We start from the raw sequence: 26,226 nt of genomic DNA on the forward strand, positions 1-26,226 counted from the left end.
CACTAAGGGTAGTGCTGTTTCTGGAAGGGAAAATCATATGACATTTCGGTTATTTCAGATGTGGCATTTTAAATAACGGACATAAGGGATCTGTGAAAATACTGGACTAACTATTGGGACAGAAAAGGATAGCTTTGGTGACAGCTTTGTGGATGTGAAACATATTCAGCTCATCTACCTATCAGGCGCTGAGGTCACCTCTTGACCTCTCCATTGCCAACAAATCAAAACCCCACAATAATTAATCTTCACACACATGTGAGGAGCGGATGTATAGTGTATATTGCTGCTGCTACTGAAAGCAATATGGCTGTGCTGAGTAAATGCAGAGTTGTGTGGAGAGCAGGTCTGCCTAGAGGAGGTTCTGAGTCTCACCCACACATCTGGTCCTGTCCAGGGTGAAGCCAGGCTTACAGGCACACAGGAAACTACCCTGGGTGTTCAGGCATTCTCCGTTCTGACACACCCCATGCATGGTGCACTCGTTGATGTCTTACGGGTGAGAGACAAAGAAAGAGTGGGGGACAGAGAGTGGGGGGAAAGAGAGAATGTGAGGAGTGGCTTTTTTCTCCTCGCATCAGTGAAGCAAATGGGCAAAGATTTACACTCCGGGCATACCAGGCATACCAAATGAGTACCAAACAAAATGTGGTGAAACTTGTGTAAATGATCTATTGTTTGATACATCCTCCTGATGTGCGTTGGATCAGTCAGGGGAGAGGCAGTATGTTCATGCTACCTTGACAGTGGGTGCTGTTGAGTCTCTTATAGCCCTGAGGGCAGGTGGAACCATAGTCTTCTATGATGGTCTGCAGCTTCACCCCAGGATCTGAGGGTAAGGCAGAGAAAGGGGGGGATGAAAAGGGGAGGAAATGGAAGAATGAGTGAGGAAGGGGAGACTACACACAGCTCATCAACGAAAATAAAATAACATCTCATAAAATGTCTGAGAATCTGAGAAGAAAGACAGGCCTAAACTAAACCATTGAGTAATGGATCAGGCCTACATTTCTAATAGCAGTAGAGTCTGTGATCATTTCTTCCAGTTAGTCATACACTAGTGAAAGGGGATACCTAGTCAGTTGCACAACTGAATACATTCAACCAAAAATGTGTGTTCCGCATTAACTGCCTTAATCGACATCCAAGTCGTCAGCACCCGGGGAGCAGTTGTTGTTGAGGGTTATCTGCCTTGCTCAAGGGCAGAACAGCAGAATTTCTCCCACTTTACCATCTCAAGGATTCAAACCAGCGACCCTTCGGCTACTGGCCCAACGCTCTTAACTGCTAGGCTACCTGCTGCCCTGGACTAAGTAGCTCATTTAGCTGTTCCTTGTTCAGTCTGAACACACTGTCAGCATAGGCAGCGTGACAGTAAATCTGTGTGATTCCATGGGACAGAGATATGTGTAGATGAGACACGTTGGATCAGAGCCTGGGTTTGAGAGATTACAGGTATCCAAGCATGAGTATGAACCAAGGAGTAGTAAGAGAGGGGAAATAAAATAAAAGAGGGGTGAGCGACCAAGTGAAACTCATCTTCATCTGGGGGAAAGAGAGATTCAACAGAAGGAATCAAATGATGATAGAAAAAATAGTGGTGTGTGAGTGATTTTACCTCCAGGCAGAAAAATTGAAAGACAGTTTTTGTGGGAAACTGTGGGAGCAGAATACCTTTCAAAAATACCGTTCCAGAATACTTTTCAAAAATAGATGGAAAAAAAGTACAACTTTTAAAAAAGTTCATGATTCCCAAGAAAAGCCCAGAATCATATTTTCCACTTGTTGCTTTTGTCTGTTCATTCGCAGAAGACATGTCTCATGAAAACAATACAACGTTCCTTCAACGTTACTAGAAAAGAGGCGAGAAGCACGCCAGACAGGGATCCTGCTGTCCCAAGTTTAAAGATTAACCATAACTATCCTTTTCTTACAAAGGTTTCTTTGTCTGACTCACAACTGAGGAATGGAGTAATAGAAAAATGGAAAAAGGTAAGTTGGCCAAGATTTTCATGGGGCGCAGCTTGAAATTCAATTTTCGGCAATTCGATGACAGTATTCCACTGGCCTGGCACATGGGAAGACACGTAACTGCAGAGTTCTTTTCTCTCTCTCTCGCTCTCTCTCACTCACTTGCACACATACACACATGCACACAGACACACACACACAAAAACACACTCACACATATACACACACACATGCGTACACACTTATACAAACATAGACATACACAAATTGCTTGCGTTAATGCAGGCTCATTATTTCATAAGCTGGGAATGAATTATTGGCGTGGATGCCTGGTGTTTTTGGCTCCATAAACAAATGACTTAATGTGTATAACAGCAGAGATCGAGATCAGATGGACATCTGCCAAGGAGTTAGATAATAAACAATGGAAGCTCAGTTGTCACACCTGACAGATAATAATCACTATACAGGACAGATAATAATCACTATACATGACAGATAATCACTATACATGACAGATAATCACTATACATGACAGATAATCACTATACACGACAGATAATAATCACTATACATGACAGATAATAATCACTATACATGACAGATAATCACTATACATGACAGATAATAATCACTATACATGACAGATAATAATCACTATACATGACAGATAATAATCACTACACACGACAGATAATAATCACTACACACGACAGATAATAATCACTATACATGACAGATAATAATCACTACACACGACAGATAATAATCACTACACACGACAGATAATAATCACTACACACGACAGATAATAATCACTACACACGACAGATAATAATCACTGTACACGACAGATAATAATCACTATACACGACAGATAATAACCACTACACATGACAGATAATAATCACTATACACGACAGATAATAATCACTATACACGACAGATAATAATCACTATACATGACAGATAATAATCACTATACATGACAGATAATAATCACTATACACAACAGATAATAATCACTATACATGACAGATAATAATCACTACACATGACAGATAATAATCACTATACAGGACAGATAATAATCACTACACACGACAGATAATAATCACTACACACGACAGATAATAATCACTACACACGACAGATAATAATCACTATACACGACAGATAATAATCACTATACATGACAGATAATAATCACTGTACAGGACAGATAATAATCACTATACACGACAGATAATCACTATACACGACAGATAATAATCACTATACATGACAGATAATAATCACTATACACGACAGATAATAATCACTACACATGACAGATAATAATCCCTATACACGACAGATAATAATCACTATACACGACAGATAATAATCACTACACATGACAGATAATAATCACTATACAGGACAGATAATAATCACTATACATGACAGATAATCACTATACATGACAGATAATCACTATACACGACAGATAATAATCACTATACACGACAGATAATAATCACTATACACGACAGATAATAATCACTATACACGACAGATAATAATCACTATACATGACAGATAATAATCCCTATACACGACAGATAATAATCACTATACACGACAGATAATAATCACTATACATGACAGATAATAATCACTGTACAGGACAGATAATAATCACTATACACGACAGATAATCACTATACACGACAGATAATAATCACTATACATGACAGATAATAATCACTATACACGACAGATAATAATCACTATACACGACAGATAATAATCCCTATACACGACAGATAATAATCACTATACACGACAGATAATAATCACTGTACAGGACAGATAATAATCACTATACACGACAGATAATCACTATACACGACAGATAATAATCACTATACATGACAGATAATAATCACTATACACGACAGATAATAATCACTACACATGACAGATAATAATCCCTATACACGACAGATAATAATCACTATACACGACAGATAATAATCACTACACATGACAGATAATAATCACTATACAGGACAGATAATAATCACTATACATGACAGATAATCACTATACATGACAGATAATCACTATACACGACAGATAATAATCACTATACACGACAGATAATAATCACTATACACGACAGATAATAATCACTATACACGACAGATAATAATCACTATACATGACAGATAATAATCCCTATACACGACAGATAATAATCACTATACACGACAGATAATAATCACTACACATGACAGATAATAATCACTATACACGACAGATAATAATCACTATACACGACAGATAATAATCACTATACACGACAGATAATAATCACTATACACGACAGATAATAATCACTATACATGACAGATAATAATCCCTATACACGACAGATAATAATCACTATACACGACAGATAATAATCACTATACATGACAGATAATAATCACTGTACAGGACAGATAATAATCACTATACACGACAGATAATCACTATACACGACAGATAATAATCACTATACATGACAGATAATAATCACTATACACGACAGATAATAATCACTATACACGACAGATAATAATCCCTATACACGACAGATAATAATCACTATACACGACAGATAATAATCACTGTACAGGACAGATAATAATCACTATACACGACAGATAATCACTATACACGACAGATAATAATCACTATACATGACAGATAATAATCACTATACACGACAGATAATAATCACTACACATGACAGATAATAATCCCTATACACGACAGATAATAATCACTATACACGACAGATAATAATCACTACACATGACAGATAATAATCACTATACAGGACAGATAATAATCACTATACATGACAGATAATCACTATACATGACAGATAATCAGAAAGGACACACACACACTTACACTTAAGCAAGTCAAGAAGTCCATTCTGAGGCATTTGTTACTCACATGGTAGCTTGGGACATTTATAACATTTGTTTTGTCCCCAGGAGTTACCGACACTTCCACAGCAGTCCTCCTGATTGGTCAGTACAGGGAGAGGGGTACTGCTACACTGAAGCACATGGCGTGAGAGAGAGAAGGAAAGAGGGAAATGCACATAATGGCGTTTGAAAAACCATAATACACTTATTGTATGTAAAGTGACAATCACTATGTTGATGGGTGGTGTAACTCACAGCTTGTTTGGGCGTGGTCTCCTGGAAGCACCGCCCCCTGGGTTTGTGAGTCTGAGGGGTCAAGCGTGTCACGGTTTTATGAGGGGGCTTTGAATCCGATTGGTCGAGAGGATGGATGACAACGGATGTGTCGTGTGCATGGTGGACACGGACATTGAACTGCACTGAAAAGAGAGAACGATAGAGCGAGAGGGAGAGAGAGAGAGAGAGAGAGAGAGAGAAAGAAAAAGAGTGCCGCGAGCGAGTGAGAGAGAGAGAGTAGCAGAGAGAAGGGAGACGCCAAGACAGACAGGGAGAGACAACCACATGGGAGATTACATGAATATGATTCCAGTTCTTTACAATGTCACCCAAAACAAACTGCTATAAGGGCACAGGTATTGATATATACAGCAATTTGACTGTGGTTTCAGTGCCCACAGTTTGCCATGATGGTTACCTTCTGATGAGTGGTGGCCTGCCCCCTGTGCCAGGGGAAGGGTGAACACAGAGTGGGTCTGTGTCAGCTGTGGTCGCCCCATGGCTGTCTGCTCGCCCTGGCTCTGGCCGTCTGGCAGCACTGACAGCGTGTAGACGGGTTGCTTGTTGCCCCGCGCCGCCTGGGCCTCAGGCATCTGCCGGAGCGGGAACTGGCACAGGCGACCAGTAAAACCTGGCGGGCACAGGCAGTGGGTCCGCGAGCTGCACACCCCTCCATTCATGCAGGTCAGTGGACACACAACTAAAGAGACAGGGAGAGAGAAAGAGGTGTAAAACACATCACCATGAGGAGAGGAAAAACATGTACACATGGTGAACATCATCAACATAATGTAATGTTGCGCTTTTTTCATTTGGAACATTATTTTAAACAGAGAACAGTTGGGACTTTTATAATAGCAGGACCATAGTTCCTGTAGAAAATAAACATGTCATCCCCCACAAATGATGGAGCGCCCCCTTGGGCCAATCAGTGCAATTTTGTAAATCCCAGATCTCTATGGCAAGACGCATCATTCACCCAAGTTTCGTAAAAATCGGACCAGTGAGGGCGGCGCACAATTGTCCCAGCGTCGTCCGTGTTCGGGGAGGGTTTGGCCGGCGCGGGCTTTACTTGGCTCATCGCGCTCTAGCGACTTCTTGTGGTGGGCCGGGTTCCTGCAGGCTGACTTCGGTCGTCAGTTGGGCAGTGTTTCCTCCGACACATCGGTGTGGCTGGCGTCCGGGTTAAGCGGCCGGGTGTTAAGAAGCGCGGTTTGGTGTGTCATGTTTCGGAGGACGCATGACTCTACCTTTGCCTATCCCGAACCCATTGGGGAATCTCGGCGATGACACGAGATCGTATTTGTATATCACAAAATTGGGGAGAAAAAGAGGAGAAAAAATAATAAATAGGACCAGTGGTGTCTGAGATATTGCGTATAATTAATGTATGTACAGTTGATTACTATAGCACCTCCCTTGGGCCAATCAGTGTAATTTTCCAAATGAAGGATTTTTATGGCAAGACGCATTAAGACGCACCATTCACACATCATTTTTGTCAAAATCAGACCAGTGGTGTCTGAGATATTGCATGGATTAGCTAGACTCACATCCCTGAGCATGTGTGCCAAATCTCAGCACTCTGTGTCAAACAAATCAAGAGATATAAACATGTGCCCATTATAATGCCGATGTGTGGTCGATATGAATGTTCTTGCATATGTTGAGTCTTGACAGTGCTTGCAACATGTGTACCAAATTTTGATATATATGCATTTATGTGCCAGGCCACACCCACGTCAATGTTTATTGGTTAATAGCGGCCATATTGTTTTAGGTACAACTCTGGAAAATATTGCATTGAGAGAGCTTTGTCCATAGATGCCATGTATCAGGTTCCATGCAGATTGGTCATTCGATGCCAGAAGAGTAGCATTTCAAGTGTTTTTCACAATATTCAAAATGGCGGAAGATCCATCATGACAGACCTTATGGGTCCCTGATGCAAATGTGGTCATTGTGAGGAGAGGGAGCTACGGTATGTACCGCATTTCATGCCTTTAGGTCAAACGGGGTGAGGAGCGTGACCTTTCAAAGTTTGCATTTTCAATCTCTTACTATAGCGCCACCATCTGGCCAATTAGTGTATTTTTGTAAGTGCCTGACCTCTATGGCAAGACACATCATTCACTCAAGTTTCGTCAAAATCAGGCCAGTGTTGTCTGAGATATCGCATGTGACTACCGTATGAATGTCCTTACGGACGGAGACAGATCCACAGAGCAGAACACTGATACAAATGATGGCTTTTTACTGGGATTTGTAAAATATTTGAAACCACAAGAGCTCTGCTTAAAGAAAGAGCTTCATGCCATATATACCGCTCTGTAGGTTTCTCCTTGTGTTTACTTTTATAGTAGCCACTTTTCTCCCTAAAAAGGAGAATCAGGTTAAACAGTGGGAGCCAAGATCTGGGAGCGAGGAGTACATACCAGACTGAGACGTTCAGCATAAAGAATGGGATCATAACTTAATTCAAGACATGCTGCAATACATGCTGTAATAACACACATAGTTCAATAGACATACAACAAAGTGTGCGATAAAACGTTGAAACGTATTCATCAATGACTAATATGTTGTGCACTTTCTCTGTCCCATAATGGGGCCATGAAATGAAGCAGAAGTTCAGTGGTTAGGATGTCTTGCCCTGCAGTCTAGCATAGCAGTATCACGGTGGTGTGAGTCCCACAGCAGGAAGAGAGAGAGAACGAGATAGAGAGAGAGAGAGAGAGAGAGACGACTCAGCACGTCTGACTGACGCGGAGACCCACCCAGTGGTTGAGAAGAGGCCTGTTCGTGTTACCCGCCCCGCGGAGCAGAGCTCCGCACACTGAAGCAATTAGGCCTGGACTGCCTCGGAGTCTAGGCCGCTGTGTAATAACGGGACTAGATCACCTCAAACACAGCGTGGACATCTTTAAACCAATGAGAGTCAAGGAAAAGAGCAACCGGAGAAATCACAGCCATAATGAAATGACACGAGGCTGTGCAGCTTATGTTTAAATGTGTAGTGGGATAGGCTGGGCTGTTCTGACGCAGCCTGCACTGCCTGCACCATAATTAAACTTGACAGTGGTCTTTAACCGTACACCCAAAACAGGCAGCTACATGCAGCAGCAGGTTACTGGGGAGGCTCACATATAGCAGGGGGAAACCTGTAGAGCAAATCTAACTGGAGAAGGACTTCCCTTCCCCGTGCACAGCTCTCCAGACATCTACTGGGTCTGATGACTTCTTGTCTCAGTGGAGAAAGCTGGAAAGACGGAGAGAGAAAGCGGAGAAAGCTGTTGGGAATGGAGAATTGGGAAGAGAACACAGAGAAAGAGACGGAGAAAGAAAGACAGGGGCGTAGCCTCCTCCCAAACCCAATTATACAACTTCAACCCACAGAGACCGGAGAGACAACATAGGAAAAGTCTGGTAAGGCTTGGGGAGAGGGCCCGTCTGGCAGAGAAGAAGTCTCAGAGAGAGCAGAGCAGTTCCATCTGACGGGGAACTGGAGCTCACTGCATTCACACACACACACACACACTCCATGGCCAACAACAGGACGGGGTTCTATGGAGAAGGAAATAACACGGCCCTTAGGTAAAGTTAGTCAAAATGATACCTTTGTCTCCATGAACATGTTGCACACATGCCTTGAAGCAGACTGTACATAAGCTGTGGTTAAAATAAAATCTGGTGAATGGGCCTTTCTTTTGATGTTTCGAATTAACCCCAGCGTGGGGCTTCACAACAGAGACTACAGCACATAGCTGTCTGCCATTTCTAGCACACCTCTTGCTGTGTGCTTGTATTTACAATGTTCATCCCTTCCCCACAGATTAGCTAGTTGGGTGGAGTACTGGTGCTTAGCATGACAGGCTAAACACATATCTAATGAGGTAAAGAGGGTGGACCTCCAAGTCCCCTAATCAGACTACACCACACTGACTGGACCAGGCGGACAGTTCTCAGACCGCTCCTCTCACAGTCAATAGGAGGGAATTTAAACTCGACTCTCCTCCACATCTGCTTCCTCTATCTAAACCCAGGAAAGGGCAGTTTAAGAGACCTGGGTGTAAATGCACATGGACTAATGTTTTCTGCAGACTGTGCTTGAGTGAGTGAGCTGATCGTGAGACTGTTATGATCCAGTCATGATAATATGTGTTCCACTGCATCCTTGAATTATGAAACCCAACTGGGCACAAAAAGTCTGCAGATGGGAAATTCTCCCACTCTGTCGAGTGGGTAGCAGGCTGTCGGAATGGTCTAGAATAGATCATCTGAAACACTAAAGCCACCCAGCTATAGGATCACTCCAACAAATGCTTGGTGCTATCTAGGCTATATTATACAGTGCTATATATTATAAAGCACTTCTAAGAAACCCATGATCCCAATATGGATATCAATTCTCAGTCACCAGCATTAATACTGAAGTCCAAAATGTAATTATGCTCACATCTCCCTTTCACATTATACCATTTTATTGGCATGTCTTAGGAAATAGATTTCATACTCAAAATTGGGTCACATGTGTTCCAAACCGTAGTCAAAGGGGGAATCTTTTTCCTATCCAGCATGTGCTGGAACCGAAAGAGAGAAAAGAGAGGGGGAGAGAAGGAGGAAGAAAGGAACAAATGTTGGCTTTAAAGCTCTTCTCGACATAGTGTTTTATGTGAGGAGTGAGAGCTCGTTGCTCATAATGCCATGATTTAGACCAGCGGTATTCAAAATCGGGGTAATTGCGGTGGGGTCTCCAAAATTGTTTTTTATATACTGCGTATTCGGGAAAGTATTCAGAGATGTTTCTACAACTTGGGTCCACCTGTGGTAAATTAAATTGATTGGACATGATTTGGAAAGGCACACAACAGCTTATATAAGATCCCACAGTTGAAATTGCATGTCAGAGCAAAAACCAGGAATTGTCCGTAGAGCTCCGAGACAGGATTGTGTTGAGGCACAGATCTGGGGAAGGGTACCAAAACATTTCTGCAGCATTGAAGATCCTCAAGAACATAGTGGCCTCCATCATTAAATCGAATAAGTTTGGAACCACCAAGATTCTTCCTAGAACTGGCCTCCTGACCAAACTGAGCAATCGGAGAAGGGCATTGGTCAGGGAGGAGACCAAGAACCCAATGGTCACTCTGACAGAGATCCAGAGTTCCTCTGTGGAGATGGGAGAACCTTCCAGAAGGACAACCATCTCTGCAGCACTCCACCAATCAGGCCTTTATGGTAGAGGGGCCAGACGGAAGCCACTCCTCAGTAAAAGGCACATGACAGCCCGCTTGGCACCTAAAAGACTCTCAGACGATGAGAAACAGCGACACTCCCCATCCAATCTGACAGCTTGAGAGGATCTGCAGAGAAGAATGGGAGAAACTCCCCAAATACAGGTGTGCCAAGCTTATAGCGTCATACCCAAGAAAACTTGAGGCTGTAATCGCTGGCAAAGGTGCTTTAACAAAGTTCTGAGTAAAGGGTCTGAATACTTATGTAAATGTGATATTTCAGTTTATTATATTTTATACATTTTCAAACATTTCTAAAAACCAGTCTTTGCTTTGTCATTATGGGGTATTGTGTGTAGATTGATGAGGGGGAAAAACGATTTAATCAATTTTATCCATAAGGCTGGAACGTAATAAAATTTGGAAAAAGTCAAGGGGTCTGCATACTTTCCGAATGCACTAAATATATATATATATATATATATATATATATACACACATACACACATACATATTTTTAAAACAACTGTGGGGGGGAACAGAAAATTAAGAGTACAGATTATTGTATGGTGGAATATACAAAAAGATAATTTGAAAATACAATTTTATTGAGTCAATTTTATTTGTTGAAAATGTATTGGTTTCTTTTAATTTTGAGGTTATTTGTTGACGTAAAAATCTAAATTTACCAATTTTACGGTTTTGTCATTAGATTTGGGGTGGGGTGAGATCCCAAGAAATTATTGAGGAAAAAAATGGTGTCCCCAGAAATTCTGGCAGAAAAAATGGGTTCTCCAGTGAAAAAGTTGATTTTGACTGAAACCGACAGTGTGTAGGAGATAGACAGGCCAATGGAGGCACTACAAAAACAGAGAGAGAGAAAGAAAGATGGATAGGGAGAGAAAGAGAGAGTGGGGGGGTGAGAGAGCACGAGAGAGAAGATGAGAGGGAGGAGCGGAGAGAGAGGGAGAGTGTAAGAAAGAGCGAGAGAAAGAAAAAGAAGTAGAATAGAGAAAGTGCAATGGAAAAAGCATCAGAGGGATCCAAATGAATCTGTTATTTCTTTCTTCAGATGCAGAGGGACGTTTTTTTCAGAAATACATACCTGTCATTCTTCAACTGTTGCGTGGGCAAGCTGAGACAACTGTACACACATGTGCTTTACACACACTGACATTACCACAGAGCTATACATACCATGCTGTACATATACAGAAAGTCGGACACACCAACACACACACTTTGGAATGTTTAATTATGTTATTATTTCAGACCAACTACTGGCTGCTAGGTTTTATTACAACCACCCACGTTTGAGAGCGACAGGGTGGAAGAGTTTAATCCAAGGATAATATTTCAACAATAGGCCTTACTAACTCAAGACTTGAGCAATGATCTGACCCATGTCCAATACCAAACCTAGACTCACGTTTCTACACTCCAGGTTCAACAAGGACCATTCTATTTCCTTTTCAGTAATCCAAAGCCCCAGGAGCAACAATAGGTTCAACTAAATCCCCGTTCAAATCAAACCTAGCTGAAGAGATGACAACTCAGAGCTCTCTACTATCGCTGCATCACAGTTCATACAGCACATCTAAAACCAGCAAGACTCATTCTTCCCCCGGACCTCAACAGTAACTTTAGTTGGGGCAATCTCCTGCCCGTCTGTGCACTGTGTGCAGAGGGAGGTGGGGAAGGGTGTGTGTGTTTCAGGGGCGCCCTCTGCGTGCCCCTGGGGTTTTGCTCTGACTGTGGCCACCCACCCACTTCTGTCTGTCTAGAGATTATGCAGCAGCAGCCTGGTTACCTCCCCCCTACAGCCTCCCATCCAACCACAGCCTCTCCCTCCCAACTCAAATATTCCCAGCTCAAAATGATCAAATTATAGTTTAACGCTCCAGTTCAACAGCTAGTCTACGTACAGTTCATCTGATATCTTACATTTCTTAGAAGATAATTCTGAATATGTCAGTGGGTCAGTGATGGCTGGCCAGCTTCTCATGGCTTAACAAATATTTAAAGTGATCATGAGATTATGATTATATGTCTTAAAAAGTATGGCGTTATAGAGGAGGGAGTATTTGCCAAACAATCAGAGAATGATATTAAGTACATTTCTTCTTCGGTATTACTATTACAGTATTACGCTAGTATTACAGTATTATACTGTTGTTACAGTAAGCCTGTAAGCTACACAACCCACATCAAATCAATCCATTTTCATCTCTTCATTCCCACAAAAAAATACCATCAAAAGGACAATGACAAAAACAACATTACACCACAATAACAATCACCACCGCTACCACTACTACCACTATTAAAAGGGCATGATCACAATAATGGGAGGCACAGCGTCTTATGACGCTCTTGCCTTCACGGTCAGTAGAAAAAGCAAGAAACCACATCCCCAAGTATGCCTGCTTTAAACTGCCGCTCTGAGACCGCATACCACATACACAGAGTGGACTATGGACTGGGCCAGACTTCTGTAGCCTAGCCCAGAGTAAATGACATAATCACTGGCTTTTTAAAAACACAGGCCTGAGAAAGTCTCCTCTGCTTCCTCCTGCCGACTAGCAGGCCGCCTGGGAGTAAGGGCCTCCGCTTACTGAATGATACTCATACTGTACCCCTGCATCCCCTCAACCCCCTGCATCCACCCCAGATCGCTTGGCAAGGAGGGACGCAGCCCTCCAAACAGTGCCTGTTCCAACGCTCAACACACATAAAACATTTGCAGTCACTAAATTATTGCTGTCTTTAACAGTCGACTGGCACAAAATGACCTAGCAGAAATCTTGCCTGAATAAGACCACCCTCGCTGGTCTTTGATCAACTTTCATTTTAGTCCACTTCATTAACCCCACCCCCTTTTTTGTAAAGCAAAATGATCTAGAACACTTATTTTGATTTAAAAATAAACCATATTTAGGCAGATCACTTCTAACATTACATATCATTAGCATTAATCTGGTGTGAGACTACGATACTGCACTGTCTGTCTGTCTGATTATGTATAATTGCCCAAACCCATCACTCCAATCCCTGCTCAATGGGGCATATTATGACATGTCATGGAGGTATGTAAGGTTGTTTCTAAGGCCAAGAGGTAGGCATGAACCCAGTGTAACCTGGCAACCCCCTGCACCAGACCTATTTAACGTCTGTGGAGAGAGAGAGGGAGACAGAATGTTGGCACCAGCTTTGGATAAGTGATGTCATGTAATCACTGGTCTAATCTGTCCTGTGGTATATCAGCAGGCCAGGTAGAGAGAGGAATGCTGACAGTACACCCAGCAGAGCTGACGTGAGCTCTCTGCCCAGGCCCGGTGACGATGCGATGGCACACCCCTCAGGGGAGGTATGGGTCTGTAGTGGCTCAGGGTGTCTCAGCGCCTTCCCCCCGTCCTGGCAGCAGCACTGTTATTCTGTATTTACCTTGGCTAATGGCTGTGCGGCTCCAGAGATCTGGTCTGGGGGTGCAGTTACACAGTCTCGCAGTGCTCACATTCCACTAGCCAGCTTTAAATAACTGCTCCCTTTCTCCCCCACCCTAAGCAAATGGGAGGAAAGCGTGTTAAACATGGCGAGCCAGGCTAGCTCCTCCTATATTAGCCTCAAATGTGAGACGTCCTCCTTCCTGACACACACACACTGTGTTCCCTCATCACTTTCAAAAATGACCTCTAATTGGTGTTTTGTTTTTGGAGCTTCAGCTGCCAAAAACAATTTGCCTCGCACTGTTTTTTCTTCTTCTCAACCTGCACCGAAGTGTTGACTTGAATAGAGCCAGTGACAGGACAGGAATAGCCCTGAGAGGAGGAATCTGATTCCATTAAAAATCTGAGTTAAGATCCCCCAAATAAACTGGACTGTAGATCTACATTGCCTGTGACCTTAAATAACCTGAGATATTTGCCCTCCATACGAGAGCAGCCTAAACCATGCACACAGAAACATTACAACACAGCCTTGAGGGAAGGCTGATGACATGGCACCAAACACACACACACACACACACACACACACACACACACACACACACACACACACACACACACACACACACACACACAGAAAATGTGAATCCCCCTCTCTATGGCCTTGGGAGAGACTGACAGAGAGTGTGTGTGAGTAAAGCTCTGCTTAGACTCACCTCTGGGCAAAGCCAAGCCTGCGGCACACTGTGGAGTGGTGCAGGTTTCTGGGTTGCCCATGTTTACTACAGCACCCATAACTTGGCATCAGAGGAGGAAGTGAGTGAGTGTGGGGAAGGACTCTTAGAGGGGAAACTAAAGTGTCTCTAAACAGGGACAGCAAGCCCTGGGCAGCTCCAGTTCGGCTTGTTTTGCTGACTTCTCTTTTACCTTTCATTCTCCTCTGACCAATACCCAGGGAAACCCCAAATAAATCACTGCAATAACGATTGGGTTTGAATGACCCATTAAACTCATATTTTGTGCATGATCACATTGGTCATTTCACATTCTCACATGACCTCCGTCCTGAGTCACGGATAGATAGACATGAGCCAGATGTACTGCAGTAGGATGGAGGGAGAAGTCCATCAGGAACTGAATACAGGGGGAGTGACATAGGACATTCTAGAGAGACAGAAGTCAGCTCAGCCTCAACAGTAAGGATGGGAATGTTGCTGAGGTTAGAGAGTCCACCACTTCCCTGCATATCAAAGTTGGAGGAAACCTGAGTCCCAGATACACATAGAGATACAGAGTGATTGGGCTGAATGAGACAGCAGGTTTAGTTTAGGATACAGACAGATACAGAGTGAGAGTGACTGAGAAGCAGAAGCAGGTCCAGAAGAGGTGGAGAGCAGCTGCTGCCAGTCTGCTGAGGTTGATGGGTGGAATGCCTGTGCGGAGGAGGAGGAGGAGAAGAAAGGCTGCGTCCTCCGTCCCTCACCCAAACAGAGCTGTTTGCAGTAAAACTGGGGGAACAGGCTCAGAACTACCGTGGGTAAATACTGCAGGGACGGTGGAGGTGGGAGGAATGTCTATCAAGATTCCCATTCCCAGTCTCTTAAGTCATACATCCAGAGTGCTGCTTCAGTCTGACCTGCACAACCCAGCTCAACCTCTATGACCGTGTGGAGACATAAAAAATTATAATAAAAATAAAAAATAAATACAAAAATGGATTTAACCTTTATTTAACTAGGCAAGTCCGTTAACAACAAAGTCTTATTTACAACGACGGCCTACACCAGCCAAACCCGGACGACACTGGGCCAATTGTGCGCCGCCCTATGGGACTCCCAATCACAGCCAGTTGTGATACAGCCTGGATTTGAACCAGGGTGTTTGTAGTGACACCTCAAGCATTGCGATGCAGTGCCTTAGACCACTGCGCTACTCGGCAGCCCAACACAGTACAATGCCTGCCTGATCCAAAGACCAACTGCCGACTGACTCTTTTCATCTGTAGAACCTGCCGGAAACTAACGTATAACAGCATCTCAACATACAGCACATGCCATCTCTGATATGAATATAGGATTTATCTTTCATATGTAATTTGAGTATGACAAGAGATAATGCTGAGAAATACAAGCATAAGTTTATTTAGCTAGGTTTATTTGGCAACTCTGCCCTTCTAGTTTATTTTCACATCACTACAGCATGTAAATACAGAGACCATCGTCCAGTGCAGACAGGAGTCTGTGTGACCTAGCTGTCTCTCAGCTGATTTATCCCTGGAACAGTAAGTGTAGCAGTAACAGCAAACGTAGCAGTAACAGTAGCTTATCCCTCTCTATCCCTGTTGGATTCCCCACACTGTCTGTCAGAGGGCTGGGGGGGTAGCCAGTCCTGCTTTACCAGGGATAGTAGATACATAGAATCCACAGAACGGAATGAAGACGTCCTGGTGATTCTACTTCTATGGATAAATCCTCCCCTTAAGGAGGAACGTCCAGTCGCACCTCAGATCACCTGGTGACGAGAGGAGAAGTGACCAAACCACTGGACTTCCTGAACATGACATCTTAGGGGGCCTTTGTCATACACTTCAGACAGTAGCATAATAGAAGTATTAAGAGAATGAGCACAGAATGAGCATGGAAAAGTTGATTTATATAATTAACCACTGCTGTGGTTTGACTGGTTTGTGTTAATACTCATTTAGCAGAGATGACAAAAAATGGAATCCTGCTTCAAAATATCTGTTTACGTTACCATGTCAGAATCTGTTCAAGTAGATACTATTCCAAATCTTTAACTGAACAAAAGAAATCCAGGATGGAAATGTACCTACTGTAATATATAGCAATAGCTATGTAATAGCTGTGAGGCCAACCTGGCAAATCCGCTGAGGCCCAGTAGATTTCCCTGAAACTCACCGAGCCTTATTTATTCATTTTCTCAAAATATCCTACAACAGCTTTAGCAACATTGCTCCTGTGAAGACTTTAAGAAAGGCAATCTTGAATCATAAGGCAGTGCCGTACTGCATTTGGAAGTGAACTGCTTCACAGCAAGGTTCTGGCATGTCTGCTTAGTCTAGGCCTCAGCCTTGCTGTGGTGCTGACGTCACAGCCACTCGTATATGGAAAAGTGTTCATATTGCTGTCGTTGACCGCGGCCATTTTAACATGCTAGAGAGAAAATTCCACATGTCCACAGAGTACACTGTCCACACACACTTCTGGTTTGCCAAAAGCTGACACTGGCTCAAGTTGCACTCTGTAGCCCCTGCCAGACAAACCCAAACAACTGCACTAAAGCCGGGTTAAATGCAGCTTACAGTACCCGTACAATACCAGACACAGGGCCGTTTGTACGCTAGTTTGATTCTCCAGACCAAATGTTCAGATTACACAAAATTAACAATCCTTTGCTGCACTGTAATTACAACTGGAGTATGTAAGGAGAACCATTTTGATGGTTTTGTGATCAAAGGGTGGGCAAGTTCATTCACAGTACAGAGGAAGAGAGTTTCTTATGACAAAAACGCATTAGGTCATTTATAAATATGCTGTAGTTCTGTAGTATGCTGTAGTTCTGTAATGAAGGGTGGGAGAAAAAGCCTAGGAACATCACATTTCACGAGAAGTTCCAAAACAAAATCTGTACGTCAACCTTATGACAGTAAACTGGCATTACAGTCATTAGGTGTTCAAGAAAAATCTAAACATTGGGGGGGGAAATGTGTGTAAATGTATAGGACATGTGTGGGCCTAAGTGAATGTGAAGGTTGCTCAAACTCCCTTGACCACAGAGCCCCACAGCCGACACTTTAAGGACGGCCTCTGCATGCATTTCCATAAATGTAGCTCTCACAGTGACTGAATCAGTTCCCTCGTTTATTACTGCAATTTATTAATGGGGTCCTGTTCGCATTCTAAAGCAAATCTTAGTCTGCCTTAATAAGGTGTTTGAGGGGAAATCAAATCACACTAAAATAACCCTGGGCTCCACACAGATCAACATAGAAATGGACATCCTATCATCACAACTAAGGAAAAAACGGAGCAAATAACTACAGCGCTCTCTCAAAACAGAGGCAATATTTTTGATACATTTAAAAAAATGTTTTTAACGAGTATTGTGTTTTAAAAGCACACTTGCTAGGTTACATTTTAATGATCTACTGTGATGGATCACAGGCTAGCAGCAGTTGTCAGACTCATTTTTTCTTTTTTATTTCACCTTTATTTAACCAGGTAGGCCAGTTGAGAACAAGTTCTCATTTACAATTGCGACCTGGCCAAGATAAAGCAAAGCAGTTCAACACATATAACAACACAGAGTTACACATGGAGTAAAACAAACATACAGTCAATAATACAGTAGAAAAATAAGTCTATATACAATGTGAGCAAATCAGGTGAGATAAGGGAGGTAAAGGCAATAAATAGGCCATGGTGGCGAAGTAAATACAGTATAGCAATTAAAACACTGGAATGGTAGATTTGACAGTAGATGAGTGTGCAAAGTAGAAATACTGGGGTGCAAAGGAGCTAAATAAATAAATAAATACAGTATGGGGAAGAGGCAGTTGTTTGGGCTATTTATCGATGGGCTATGTACAGGTGCAGTGATCTGTGAGCTGCTCTGACAGCTGGTGCTTAAAGCTAGTGAGGGAGATAAGTGTTTCCAGTTTCAGAGATTTTTGTAGTTTGTTCCAGTCATTGGCAGCAGAGAACTGGAAGGAGAGGCGGCCAAAGGAGGAATTGGCTTTGGGGGTGACAAGTGAGATATACCTGCTGGAACGTGTGCTACAGGTGGGTGCAGCTATGGTGACCAGCGAGCAGAGATAAGGCGGGACTTTACCTAGCAGGGTCTTGTAGATGACCTGGAGCCAGTGGGTTTGGCGACGAGTATGAAGCGAGGGCCAGCCAACGAGAGCGTACAGGTCGCAGTGGTGGGTAGTATATGGAGCTTTGGTGACAAAACGGATGGCACTGTGATAGACTGCATCCAATTTGTTGAGTAGGGTGTTGGAGGCTATTTTGTACATGACATCGCCAAAGTCGAGGATCGGTAAGATGGTCAGTTTTACGAGGGTATGTTTGGCAGCATGAGTGAAGGAGGCTTTGTTGCGAAATAGGAAGCCAATTCTAGATTTAACTTTGGATTGGAGATGTTTTATGTGAGTCTGGAAGGAGAGTTTACAGTCTAACCAGAAACCTAGGTATTTGTAGTTGTCCACATATTCTAAGTCAGAACCGTCCAGAGTAGTGATGCTGGACGGGCGGGCAGGTGCAGGCAGTGATCGGTTGAAGAGCATGCATTTAGTTTTACTTGTATTTAAGAGCAGTTGGAGGCCACGTCTGGAGGGTTGTTAACACAGTGTCCAAAGAAGGGCCAGAAGTATACAGAATGGTGTCGTCTGCGTAGAGGTGGATCAGAGACTCAACAGCAGCAAGAGCGACATCATTGATATATATAGAGAAGGGAGTCGGCCCAAGAATTGAACCCTGTGGCACCCCCATAGAGACTGCGAGAGGCCCGAACAACAGGCCCTCAGATTTGACACACTGAACTCTGTCGGAGAAGTAGTTGGTGAACCAGTCGAGGCAATCATTTGAGAAACCAAGGCTGTTAAGTCTGCCGATGAGGATGTGGTAATTGACAGAGTCGAAAGCCTTGGCCAGGTCAATGAATATGGCTGCACAGTACTGTTTCTTATCGATGGCGGTTAAGATATCGTATAGGACCTTGAGCGTGGCTGAGGTGCACCCATGACCAGCTCTGAAACCAGATTGCATAGCGGAGAAGGTACGGTGGGATTCGAAATGGTCGGTGATCTGTTTGTTAACTTGGCTTTCAAATACCTTAAAAAGGCAGGGTAGGATAGATATAGGTCTGTAGCAGTTTGGGTCAAGAGTGTCCCCCCCTTTGAAGAGGGGGATGACCGCAGCTGCTTTCCAATCTTTGGGAACCTCAGACAACACGAAAGAGAGGTTGAACAGGCTAGTAATAGGGGTTGCAGCAATTTTGGCAGATAATTTTAGAAAGAAAGGGTCCAGATTGTCTAGCCCGGCTGATTTGTGGGGGTCCGGATTTTGCAGCTCTTTCAGAACATCAGCTGACTGGATTTGGGAGAAGGAGAAATGGGGAAGGCTTGGGTGAGTTGCTGTGGGGTAATCATTAAATACACTGAGTGTACAAAACAAAGAGGAACACCTTCCTGTTCCTTCAGAACAGCCTCAATTATTCGTGGTATGGACTCTTCAAGTTGTCGAAAGCGTTCCACAGGGATGTTCGCACCATGTTGACTCCAATGCTTCCCACAGTTGTGTCAAGTTGGCTGGATGTCCTTTGGGTGGTGGACCATTCTTGATACACATGGGAAATTGTCGAGCGTGAAAAACCCAGCAGCATTGCGGTTCTTGACACACTCAAACCGGTGCGCATGGCACCTACTACCATACCCTGTTCAAAGGCACAATCAAACAGGGAAATGATTCCAATTGTTTTTAAATCATGCATTTTTTCCCATAGGGGATTTTAGAAACACTTAAAATAAGGACTGTGTTTCGTGTAGGCTTACCCTGGCATGACGTTTTGACAACCGTGTAAATCTCTCTAGGACAAGGTGACTCTTATCAATATATTCGCCTGTATTTACCCCCAACAAATGAAATGCTAATTAGCTGCTAATGTGGCTGTCATAAAGAACTACAAATGCCATGATGATATGGACGTGACTGCCAAATCAAGGCAAAGGTAAGAATCTCTGAATTATCTATCTAATGTTAGCTAAATGTATTATTTAATAAAATGGCTTTCTTTAAATGAACCTGTTAGCAAAGGTGCCAGGTAGAGCTGACGTGCAGGAGCTTGCAGGGATTTGTAGCCTTGCATGATGTCTACTTTGATGCTAATTAGCATTTTCGAATCTGAGAGTAAATAGAGCCAAATATATTGATAAAAGTCACCTTGTCCGAGAGATTTACATGGTTATCAAAACGTCACGCCAGGGTAAGCCTACACGAAACACAACCCTTATTTTTTGTGTTTTTAAAATTCCCTTTGGGAAAAATGAATGATGGAAAAACGATTGGAACCATTTCCCTGTTGGACCACTAGGTTTTATGGGTATTATGAAACCTCCACTGTGGGGCTCTATTGTCTCAAGGCTTAAAACATTATTTAACCTGTCTCCTCCCTTCATCTACACTTATTGAAGTGTATTTAACAGCTGACATCAATAAGGGCTCATAGCTTTAACCTGGTCGGTCTATGTCACGAAAAGAGCAGGTGTTCCTAATTTTTTGTACACTCAGTGTATTTATTGTGTCTGACAACTGCTGCTAGCCTGTAGATATCACAGTAGATAATTCAAATGTAAACTGGCAAGGGTGCTTTTAAAACACAATCCTGGTAAAATTGTTATCATTGTGAGAGTGTGTTGACTGAATGGTTGCTGGTCGCAGCTTTATACTGGGCAGTGGGAGAGGGAACAGTAAACTCTAGCAGATAAAACTCAACTTTCATTTTATGTGATGCTGGAGCTCCAGTCCGCCCACACTAGTCGTAAATCGTGGAGTTGAGTTTAGTTGGCTAAGTAAACTCCAATGTAGGCTCCAGAATGTAAACGTATAGGCCCAGGAGCCATGGTTTACAACATTTCATCTGACACGGTTCAGAAAGACTAAACTCATGCCAGCCAGACAATGTGGGCAAGAGATTAGAGAAGGGGGAAAATCTGAAATATGCCAATGAGCCATGTCTGAGCAATGCAATGGTCATTTTGATTCTGATGATTAAGGCCTATGGGTCTATGTGTATTTTCTTCCCTACAAGGACTGATATTGTTCATGGATTAGAATTAAAAAAGAAAACAGCATAATTAGGCCAGGGTAAGCAACATAATCTTTATTTCTGTAAAGAAAAGAAAAGCATTATTGTTTATCATCGCATCACCACTCACCCACTCTGAATCCAGGCCCTGTGAGAGTATCCGCTGACTGTCCGTTCTCGCCTATCAGTGTGGTGTTGTTGCCCTGCTCACAAGTGTCCTGGCACTGGCCTTTTAAACAAATCCTCTTGCAGATGAGAGGGGCGATGACCACTTTGAAGCGCTCCCGGGTGGATGTGCGCTCTGCGCACCAGGCCAGCCTCTGGACACCCAGCCAGATTACGAGCAGATGGGAAATGATCAGAGAAGGCATCCTGGCATCCTTCACCGTCGTGCGCAAAGAGAAGGGGGCATTCACGGTGTCAAAATGTAATGCTGTTAAAGACTGTTCAGAACAAAACACCAAGGGACTCTGTATTCCTTTCACGCGAACCCTGAAAACAACCGACTAACTTCCGGAGGTATTCCAAAATGTTGATTATAAAGGTGCCTCATACAACGAAAAAAGTGCTGAGAAAACTTCAGTGGTGTACTGCTTCCCTCCTGCCCTTTAAAACAGCCAATTTCAGTCTCCCCGCATATAAAAATGATTCATTCCGAACAGTAAAATGTATGGCATTTTTATTTTAACTAAAATACAGGACCCAAAAGTTATCGAGAGAACTTTCTCATTTCCCTACCCGCTTTCTCGCTCTCCTTTCTCCCTGCTGTTGCTTGGATGGTTACTGTGTGCGTATCTTGGTTTGGGAAAGAAGGGAGGAGAGAGGGAGAGGGAGCCAAGCCAATCCTCTCCAGAAAGAGCTGGCAGCAGGCCAGGCAGCGCAGGAGCTAAGCTGAAAGTGGTTTCGTTGTTGGTTATTTCTCCTAACACCCCCTAACCAAGGAACGATAATGGCACAGCTGTGCGTGTCGCTCTGGAAAACACCTCGAAATCAAGTGTGAATGCCAACTGTACTAAACAGCTCTCCGTTCAGGGGAAAGTAGAGCATCATATGGCTTACAGTTACAGTTGTGGGAGGAAAAGAGGTGCCTGTTGACAAAACTCAATTTACAAAAAAAACATTCATCATTAGCTCTCATAATTTAAGCCTATCTCAAATCTAGACTATTAAATAAATGACAAATATTGGTATAGGTGTGACACCATACAACGACTGGGTGAGAAAGTAACAGCGCCAAATCCAGCTATCCAATCAAAGTATATCAATTGTTACTGTATTTAGTAGTGAAATATAAAGACAGTATGACATAACAGAGCATTACCACATTTCCCCCTTCACTTACAGACCACACACCCACACCATTAGCTAACCTTCACAATCAGTCAAAGGTGTACAGTTGGGGTCAGGAATGTCATCCGGTGGGTTCATGTGATGGGCCAGAAAGAGAAAGTGAGAGTTGGGGAGAGGGTTGAGTCACTTCCTCTACAAAAAGTATGAATATTTGCTCTCAGTTGCTAAAGGAAATGACTGCATGGGCCTGGAGAGTTCACAGGCTGCACTTACATTTCTCTGCCTGTGCTTCTCTCCCTCACAGCGACATCCACTGCCAAGACAGACACTTGCACAAAACACACTCGCATGCATACTCACAATCGAATAAAACAACCACTCACAGAAGCGTACAAAAATAGAAGCCAGTCGAGCTGTAGCACACCTACTCAAGCACATTCACTCACACCACAAACACACAAACTAGACAAAGACAGCTGTTGTCCACTGCCTCCCTCCCCAACTAAACTAATACCCAACTCACAGCCCAGTCGTGCTTTTTACATTAGAACGGGAGAGAGGTACTTACAGACTAGACTGATGAGAAATGGAGAGTCAGGAATACAATAACACAGTCAGGGTACTGCCACCTGCACGTAGAGCGGACAGAAGACTATCAAAGGTCTGATTTCTGACTGCCACTCATAACAAGACTGAGGGAGTCACAGCTATAGAAAGGAGGGGTATAAGTCATTGCCTAATGTCTTTAGTCCCATGGAGGACAAAGGAATTCCAGGTATTATAAATTGCCCCCTTTGTAAACTCATTGGTTATTTATTACTTACAGACCAAGTAGTAAGGCTACTGTAACTGTCATTACAACAACCCATAATCATCGCGTGAGATAGCAGTGAATGCCAGAACACCACCAGACTGGGTCAGTGGTACCAGTGGGACAGACTTTAAGACCACAGGGCTGTGGCATGGTGGAGGCTGTGGGCTTACAGACATCACCGAGGTCAGCACTGGCATTTCAGTGGGACTGGGTAAACAAGGAGGGACTGCCGTGCCTAAGTCTGAGGAGGGATGGAAGTGTTTGACTGTGGTTGGCAGTGATTTTCTATTTATCTAACCTTTAGATGCTACTGGTTTTCCATGGGCCTGATTATGTTAAATATGGTGCTTCTCCAGTCATATCCTGTGACCCAGTCTACTAGCATGTCATCAACGTTTATGACGAGGGCCCTGTGGAAAAAGCAGGGAGTGTGTGGCTGTTTTTTGTGTGCATGAGACGTCAATATAATCAATCCATAGGGGGGAGGGGGGCTGTGTGTGTGTCATTGTAAGTAGTCTGTGGGTGAGGGTGTGTCAGCCCGGTCATATCCGTCAGGGAGGGTCACCACTTTGGTTGCATGTGTGGAAAACGAGAGTGGATCAGAACAACACCAGTCTGACCACACCAGAGAGACCACAGGGCGCTGTGTTCAACTCTGCCTCTGTTAACCAGGAACATCTTACATTTAATGTGCCCGAGCGCCACTGTTGACTTGAAATTGTTCCACCACTAATCCCCATAAACATTGTGGAAAACAGAGTGTTGCAAGCTCAAGCCCTCACAGCAAGATCAATAAACATTCTCTTATTGATTACATACAATAACTAAAAGGTGACAATATCAACAAAGGCCCTTTAATAGGTAACATTAAGACAAAGTAACTTTATGCATCAGATGGGTCCAAATACATTTTAAACACAGGAGGACAAGTAATAACAAAATCATGTTCTTTAACATCTCATACCAAATTCTTAGCAGGAAGAAAAATATAACAATTTGTTCAATATTGACGTGCAAAAATAACCACAGAATGCGGTACATGACCCTGTTACCTTGGGTACAGAGAACCCACTACGCATGCTGGATGTAACTCCAGCATTGCATTTTAAAGAATATTTCCAATATTGTCAACGGTAATGTACATTTTTCCATAATTGCAGATGGACCAAGTCTAGTTCACAAGGATCATACACTGGGAAAGAGATTGACAGCTTTAATAGGCTGAAACTAGAAGTGTGCTTTGATCAGACAGACACCCCTTCAGATAAAGAGGGTTCCCCTTCTTTTATCTGAATGGGCCAATCAACACCAGAAAGAATTGGGAACAATTGCAAGTGATTACATATTTACATTACATAGTGGCATTAATAGTTAAAGGAACATTCAGCAATATGACATGACTATAAGCAGCAACTTCTGACAAAGAGAGTAGGACACAGCTATCACGCTGCATGAAAGAAGAGGGATTTCCCAACTGGTACATATATGCAGTTGTTTATCAGTATGTGTGGGGTAGGTGCTGTAAGGCCTTCCACTCTCTCTGAAGTTGGATTTGTTTATGGTAACGTCACAATGATGAATCTCAGATTAACGTCACCATGGCGGTGGCACTAATAGTAGTTAACTGTTCATTTGGACATGTTTTTTTATTTGTTTAACCTTTATTGAACAAATTCTTATTTACAATGACGGCCTACTGGGGAACAGCGGGCAGAAGGACAGATTTTTACCTTGTCAGCTCGGGGATTCGATCCAGCAACCTTTCGGTTACTGGCCCAACGCTCTTACCACTAGGCTACTTGCCGGTTGCATCCATTCCGTCTCAAAATACATACGACGAGCACCTTAAAGGATTTGTATTTCCAGCAGCCACATGGCTGTTATACACTAGAGCTGTGTTACTAGTCCAACGCTGGTTAGAGCGTTGGACTAGTAACCGAAAGGTTGCAAGATCGAATCCCCGGGCTGACAAGGTAAAAATCTGTCGTTCTGCCCCTGAACAAAGCAGTTAACCCACTATTCCTAGGCTGTCATTGAAAATAAGAATTTGTTCTTAACTGAATTGCATAGTTAAATAAAGGTTAAAAAACAATGGTTAAGCCACACCCATTTTCTGAAGAATTGCATTATGGGCCCTATAAGCATGGAAACAGTGTCCACTGCTTCTATACTTCATATTTTGGCAAATGTAGTACGACATTCGGGAACTTTAGGCATACTAATTATATCCATATTATGAACAATAAGCATAATACATACTATTTGTGATGTAAATTGAGTATGTTAAGTATGAGTATTCGAACACAGTTTAGGTAGGTTGTTGGGAGTTGTATTGTAGGGTCATTAGCAACGAGAGAAAGGGGGACATGATACATAGGTACATTTCATATTGTATAAACTAC

At 43.0% G+C, this 26,226-nt stretch overlaps 1 protein-coding gene across 7 annotated transcripts in view; it reads right to left on the reverse strand.

Annotated features, from left to right (window-relative positions):
- ltbp3 (latent transforming growth factor beta binding protein 3) overlaps positions 1-22,530 on the reverse strand; it is a 39,889-nt gene extending 17,359 nt beyond the window's left edge. For all 7 annotated transcript variants that reach the window (XM_029701211.1, XM_029701207.1, XM_029701210.1 and 4 more), the window contains exons 1-6: positions 21,851-22,530; positions 5,632-5,913; positions 5,193-5,356; positions 4,963-5,068; positions 740-829; positions 376-492 (exon numbers count right to left, since the gene is read on the reverse strand). In XM_029701211.1, the coding sequence (XP_029557071.1) occupies positions 376-492; positions 740-829; positions 4,963-5,068; positions 5,193-5,356; positions 5,632-5,913; positions 21,851-22,091 (1,000 nt within the window). In that variant the 5' untranslated portion in view covers positions 22,092-22,530. The remainder of the gene's footprint in view (positions 1-375; positions 493-739; positions 830-4,962; positions 5,069-5,192; positions 5,357-5,631; positions 5,914-21,850) is intronic.
- Positions 22,531-26,226: the final 3,696 nt, after the last annotated feature.

This window comes from Salmo trutta, chromosome 19, assembly GCF_901001165.1.
Source record: "Salmo trutta chromosome 19, fSalTru1.1, whole genome shotgun sequence".
Classification (NCBI taxonomy): domain Eukaryota; kingdom Metazoa; phylum Chordata; class Actinopteri; order Salmoniformes; family Salmonidae; genus Salmo; species Salmo trutta.